Source organism: Meles meles, chromosome 13 (assembly GCF_922984935.1).
Source record: "Meles meles chromosome 13, mMelMel3.1 paternal haplotype, whole genome shotgun sequence".
Taxonomy (NCBI): domain Eukaryota; kingdom Metazoa; phylum Chordata; class Mammalia; order Carnivora; family Mustelidae; genus Meles; species Meles meles.
Genome location: NC_060078.1, coordinates 68,764,097 through 68,771,483, shown reverse-complemented (window position 1 = coordinate 68,771,483; position 7,387 = coordinate 68,764,097). Strand labels below are relative to the sequence as shown.

The 7,387-nt window shown below is 33.4% G+C and overlaps 1 protein-coding gene across 2 annotated transcripts in view; it reads right to left on the bottom strand.

Annotated features, from left to right (window-relative positions):
- PDCD4 (programmed cell death 4) overlaps nt 1-7,387 on the bottom strand; it is a 30,550-nt gene that overhangs the window by 7,033 nt on the left and 16,130 nt on the right. For both annotated transcript variants that reach the window (XM_046027768.1, XM_046027769.1), the window contains exons 5-8: nt 6,957-7,070; nt 4,613-4,834; nt 2,910-3,007; nt 1,888-2,002 (exon numbers count right to left, since the gene is read on the bottom strand). In XM_046027768.1, coding sequence (XP_045883724.1) covers nt 1,888-2,002; nt 2,910-3,007; nt 4,613-4,834; nt 6,957-7,070 — 549 coding nt within the window. The remainder of the gene's footprint in view (nt 1-1,887; nt 2,003-2,909; nt 3,008-4,612; nt 4,835-6,956; nt 7,071-7,387) is intronic.

Below are 7,387 nucleotides of genomic sequence, written 5' to 3'. Positions count from 1 at the left end.
GGGTAGTATTACCATTTTTTTTTTTTTTTTTAAAGTAATCCCTACCCCAATGTGAGGCTCGGACTCACAATCCTGAGATCAAGAATCACAAGTTCCAAATGAGAAAGCCAGGTGCCCTCAGTATTACCATCTTAACAATCTTACATCTTTCAATCCATAAATATACGGTATCTGGATAGCTTTTTATTTATTTAGGTCTTAATTTATTTCAACAATGTTTTACAGTTTTTGGTATATAAGAATTATACTTCTCTTGTTAAATTTATTCCTAAGTGTATTAATATTTTTTACTCTATTGTAAAAGCAACTGTTTCCTAATTTCACTTCGTATCATTCATTCCTAGTATACAGAACTAGAACTGAATACTGTATATTGATCTTATACCCTACAACCCTGCTGAATTCATTAGTTGACAGTTGGTTTTTTTTGTTTTTGTTTTTTTGTAGATTGATTCAGATTTCCTGTATATAGATCATGTCATCTGGGAATAGAGATAGTTTTACTTCTTCCTTTCTCACTTAGATGCCTTTTATGTCATTTTCTTGCCAAAATGCCTTGGTATCTTGACTATGTTTACAGCTCAATCTTCCCAATTTGAAAAAATTTTTAAAAGCACATGTTGCAATCATGACATTACAAACCCCAACTTACCTACTTTAAGATATATAAAAGCAAACTGGTCAAAAATCTGTACTTTCAGCTCCTTAAACCCCAAACTAGGTACACATATCATTAAAAGATTAAATATCGAAACTATAGTCACATGAAAAGATTATACTCAAAAATCAGAAGCACATGAGCTATAAATCTTCTAATTTTCTTAACAATCTGCAAGTAAGATTAAATACTTTTTCTGGCTTACAGTTAGAGAACATTACTTTATTACCAGAAAAAAAATCCACAGAAAATAAATCTGGCATCTCAATTATTTTTACTTTTAAAGCATGCATACAGGTAGTGACCTTCCTTAGAAAAATCTACCACTCTGTTCTACTCTAGTGTTCATAACTCATAACTTATGATCTGAGAGTACCCACTTTCAAGCTATTCATTTATTTATTTTTTTTAAGATTTCTTATTTATTCATTTGACAGAGAGAGATCACAAGTAGGCAGAGAGGCAGGCAGAGAGAGAGAGAGAAGCAGGCTCCCCGCTGAGCAGAAAGCCCGATGCGGGACTTCATCCCAGGACCCTGAGATCATGACCCGAGCCGAAGGCAGCGGCTCAACCCACTGAGCCACCCAGGCGCCCTCAAACTACTCATTTAAAAATGTAGTTATTGGGCGCCTGGGTGGCTCAGTGGATTAAGCCGCTGCCTTCGGCTCAGGTCATGATCTCAGGGTCCTGGGATCGAGCCCCGCATCGGGTTCTCTGCTCCGCGGGGAGCCTGCTTCCTCCTCTCTCTCTGCCTGCCTCTCTGCCTACTTGTGATCTCTCTCTCTGTGTCAAATAAATAAAGTAAAAAATCTTAAAAAAAAAAAAAAAAAAAAAAAAAAAAAAAAAAAAAAATGTAGTTATTTACTGAATAACTACAAGACAGAAAGTCTTATTTTCACAGTATTTGAAAAGTTTTAAAAACCAATATAAGGCTTCAGGCATTCCTTTGAGGTTCAAACATAGCCTTCTTATGAAAGCCCTTTTAACTTAACTCAGTCCTATTTTTAAGTTAGGGAAACCTTAAAAATTTAATAAGAATTATATAATTCATGTATAATTTAAAGCACTAGGGTATAAAGCCAAATATATAAAAGTTATCCAATTTTCCATTTGTAGCTTTAAGACTGAACTTCATCTTTGTCTGCAAAAATACCAGTTAGAGGGTATAGTTTACTCCCCTATAGAAATAAATGTCAATTAAATTAAAGACAATACCCAATAGTTGTTACCTCTTTAACAAGGTGATTAACAGACCGCTGCCCACCTCCAGAACCCCACACACTGTCTTTGCGCTTTCCACCTTTAGACATACTCAGGAGTACAGTAGCCTTGTCCAGAGCGGCTCTACCAAAAAAAAATAACAACAATAAATAACTTTGACAACTTGGACATGATTGATGCTGACCTAAAAGCTTTCACATAACCTAAAAGAAACCTACAATTCAAAAGTCCTTTAAAAAACTACTTTTTAAAATAAAAAGTTAGGAGCAAAAAAAAAAATCTGCTTTTCATGTTAATATTCTCATACTCTTATTTTCTAGTCAACAGAAATCTAACCTTATTACAAAATAATTCATCTATACTGAAGAGAAACATTTCGCATAAAACTTAACTTCTATAGATCTATGCATTCCCACCAGGGAAACCACTCCACTCTGATCTGAGTAGTCCTAGGAAAATTAATACCTACACCTGAGAAAACCTAACACATGGCTAAGACCAAATCAAAGTTTCCAGAAAGTTATAAAAATCAAACAGGATGACTCCCAAATATTACATTTAGCTTAAAATTAATTATACCAAAGAACAAGAGTAAAAAACATTATTTCCTAATATTGCTGTAGCAGATAAATATAAAATAAAATTGAAAATGGGCTCCTTTGTTAATACTGTCCATCTTACTAGAGTATTAAATAGTTACAGAATATAATTCCTGAATGAAAACTTGAACAGACCTTAAACATTCTCAGTCCAATCCTTCCGTTTTATAAATAAGGAAACTGAGGCCCAGAGAAGAGTGGTGTGACATAAAGGTAGCTAACGGTTTAGCTAAAATCCCCAACTTCTACGTTATAGTACTGCCCTCTTTCTGTTATAGCATGTCAACAATCTCTCAATTTTGTTTTAGCAGCAGAGAATGCACACAAATGACAGACATCTACAATGTCTGAGTAATTCAGATGTCATTTCAATAAAACCCTGCAGAATTTTCCCCTTTCGAAATTCTAAGTAGAAAAATTAGTTTACTTACCTAGCCTGTACACAATCTACAGTTCCTTTGTAACTATCAATATAGGTATTACATAAAATTCCATCTCCAACAGCTCTAGCAATAAACTGGCCCACCAACTACAATAAGAAAAAAAAATCTATATAAAAAAATCTAAAACGAACCTTTATAGGACACAATTTCTAAACACATAAATGATGAAGAACAGCTGAACTACACAGTCAGTATCTAAGATATATAGGAATATTCAAAGACATCTACTTAGCACCTGCTAGTTATGCTCAGCATACACTCCCACATCTTACCCTTCAAGATGAGTACTATGGGCAGGGGCATATTGCTCAATTCTAATCCCCCAACACCTTTGCACACTGCCTGAAACAGTGTATCATCAAAATTACTTGTTAAGCCAATGGCCTAAATACAAGAGAACAAAAAAGAAAATGGGACTAGGTGTTCTCAAAAACTGATTAAAGAATTTATTATATGGAGAAAACTTTGTGTAGAAATTTGTCTGAAAGTATATCATAGCATTACTTATTTTTGTTGTTGTTATTGTTAAAGCAGGCTCCACACCCAATGTGGGGGCCTGAACTCATGACCCTGAGACCAAGAGTCTTATTTTCCACGGACGGAAAAAGCAAAGTACTCCTTTTCATAGCACTATTTCTTAAAAAATTGGAAACAACTTTAGTGTCCAAGAATAAAGGATAGATATGTAAGATGGTACATTATATGGCCATTAGGAAATGCGTTTACATTTTATGGTTTAAGAAAAATCAAGTTTATAAATTAGAATATACAATGTAATTCATCAAAATGCAAGGATATATAAAAACCATAAATTGATATATACCCATAGAAAGTAAAATAGATTTAACACCAAAATGTTAAAAGTGGTTATTTTTGCTGGCCTTGCTTCCTTTTGACCTTTATTTTTCAAAAATTCCATAATATGTATTTAAGTAATCATTTCTTAAATATAAGAGTACTGCTATCAAAAGAAAAAAATGTCCATGTCTGAATCATTGCTCAATACCTTATAAAGACTACTGTCTGTCAAAGAAAAGTGTAACAGAAAAAGCATTTAGGAATTAAACTACTTATACTCTATTCCTAAATTAACGTTTAAGTAAAGTGCTCCTACCTTGATTTAAAAGTTGGTTAAGTAAATACCAACGATTTCACACATTTTCAATTTCAAACCAGTCACATTATAGTCACATTATAGTATCAGCATGTATTAAATCTAATAAAAGTATAAGGCTTTGAGGACAAAATCTAAACAGAAACATAAATTATTAATTTTCTAACTGTTTACCCACAAAACTATAAAAGGGAACAGAAAACATCAGTTAAGCCAATTCAATCTTCAATTACAACAATCTACATATTTTTAAAATCGCAGCTCATATAACAGCTTAACCACATGTAACAGAAAATATACAGACAGCAAAAACAAAATGACCTATAAACTATAAAGAGCATGGGTAGAAAGCAGGATATAAAATTATAGTATGATGAAAACTACATTTGGAAAAGAAAAAGATAAGAAGAACAGTTAGACAAAAACACTAAAATGTCAGAGGGCTATTTTTGTGTGGTAAAAAAATATGGGCCATTTTGTCCTCTTTAGCTACTGAAATTTCCTAGGAGCATGTATTATGTCTATAACTGGAAGTGTAGTGGGGGAGAGAATGAATAAAAAGAAGAGTCATACAAACCTGTGGTGCTCTAGGAGTATCCAATGCCAATTCAGGTAGATCCTTCAATAATTTGTCAAATGACTTTTCTACATCATTTGTGCTCATTACTGTCCCACAAAGGTCAGAAAGAAGCTTAGATGTCATTTCTCTATGACTAGCCTTTCCCTCCAATGCCAAGGACACTGCCAACACTGGTACTCCACTTTTCATTTCACCAAGATTTAAATCTCTCAGCATTTCCTATTAAAAAAAAAAAAAAAACTAAAAAGTATATGTCACTGCCTTTAATTCAATGTAACTTTATTTTCAAAAATTCAAGATTTTATCCATATATCTTACCTTTTTTCCCCTTTGGAAATAGTAAGAAAAGCAGTCAAATTTTGTAGGATAGAATAAACACATCTTTCTGTGCATATAAAATTAGATATTGATCAACTCTGTCAAGCTTTTACTATCTGAACATCACTGAACTGAAGTAATCTCTATATCCAACATGGGGCTCAAACTCAGGACCCCAAGATCAAGAGTCACGTACCCTTCCCACTGAGCCTATCAGATGTTCCTAATTTCTAGGAATATTCGTCTATGAATATTTTTGGTGAGATTCATTTTACATTATCATAAATTGTTTATACTCTACTTTTCCTCAGTTTTCTCTTCCCATTATAGTTTATACTGTTCATATAAAGTTTAAAAGGAGATCTTAAACTACTGTTTTTAAGTGGAATTATTTCTTTAAATGCTGGGATTAAGTTGAAATTTCCTATTAAAAATATAATAATAGCTGCTAATACTAACTACTGTATATAATGTACCAAGCATTGTAACAGCAACTTTAGTTTTTATTATCTTATTTAAGACTCAAAACAACCCTTTCAGGGAGGTATTGTCATCATACCCAAAGCAAAATTAAGTATTTACTGAGGACATAACTGGAGTGGCCAAGTTGAAAGTGGAATAGTCAGCTGACCCTACAAGCTAACTTCTAACTCAGTTACATAGAGAGCCTTCCTTTTTACTTACAGGATGCCAGGTTTAAATACTCAGGGTACTTAAACCATGTTATACTACTAAAAGGGTGCCAGAACTACTTTCATAGCCACCTAGCTGGTGTCCTTGTTAGCAGTCTCTTCCCACTGAATTTCCTCTTTTCTGGACTGTGTTTGAACAACTCATTGCTTTTTTTTCATTTTTTTTTTTTTTTTTTTTAAGGAGGATTTGTTTATTTGACAGAGAGAGACACAGCAAGAGAGGGAACACAGGCAGGGGGAGTGGGAAAGGGAGAAGCAGGCTTCCCACCAAGTAAGGAGCCCCATGTGGGGCTCATGACCTGAGCCTAAGGCAGATGCTTAACAACTGAGACACCCAGACGCCCCTAACTCACAGCTTTTAAACAAGATACTTCTCTCTGGAAAACTCTTCAACCATCTTGCCCTGTCAAACTTCTAATCATTCTTATATAACTCAGAATCATCTTTTCTATTACTCTCTATTTTATGCTTCCCTAACACTCTGCTTATAGTACTACTCAGTTAATACATACATAGTTTATGTCTATGCTATGTACATGCTAGGTAGATAGGATTTTAATAATCTACCCTTACAGGACTTAAGCTCTTCCTCTACAATAGAAGGCTTCACATTATATATATCACTTCCCTGACTGAGCTTCATAAAGGAATCACCTATTACAAATTCCTTCACATGGTATGCACTGAACAAATATTTATTTTATATTTAAGTCCTACACATCTAAGGATATCAGACCTCATGGTATCAGACAAACCAAGAAAGCCAATCTGAAGTGTGAGAGTCTAAATTGTAAAAGCCTTTTAAAGAGTTGCAATTAAATAAAAAAAAAAAAAGAAAACACATTCCTTCTCTTGGTTTCTGTATACATTCTTATTCAAATCTTTATATCCGTGTTCTCTTTCTTGGACATAACACAAAGATAAATTTTATCTTAATCCTGAGCATGGAAATAAACATCAAAAAAACAGAACTAAATCAGGCCATTTTTAACCAAGATCCCTGAAGAGGTTTGAGAAAATCCATAGATGCTAGAAACTATTATAATTTTATACAATTTAATTATAAAAATATATAATTATAAAAATTATTAAAATATTACTATGCCATTTTTCAGGGAAAGAAATGGCATATAGTCCTCATCACATCCCAAATAGGAAAGAACTAATCTGTATTAAGGAAATTTTACTCCATGTCTTAGAAATTCATTTATGCCAAAGAAAATGCTTAAACTTAATTCAGTGATCCAAGATCATTTTGGATATGATGTTCTGCTTTTAATAGTGTTTTCTTTCCTATATTAAATAAATCATACTTGCAATTTTAAACCTACCGCAACTTCATTAGTATCTCCATGCTCAAAATATTCTTGTATGATTGGTGTTAAAGTCTTCTCAAATGCTGTTTCATCCAAAGGCAAAACTACAGTTTCATAAACACAGTTCTCCTAGAAGGAAAAGGAGGTGAAAGAGTTTATAGATTAAAAAACAAAATATTCATATAAACTGAAATGTTTTATTTTTTTACTTTTTATTTATTTTTTTTTTAAGAGAGTAAACAAGCATGGCGTTGGGGGAGGTGCTGTCAGAGAGGGAGAGAGAGAGGAATCTTAAGTAGGCTCCATGCCCAGCAAAACCCTGATGCAGGCTTGATCTCACAACCGTGAGATCATGACCTGAGCCGAAATCAAGAGTTGGACATTTAACTGACTAAGCCACCCAGGCGCCCCTAAAACTCTGTATTTTTAATTTTATATTCTGACTT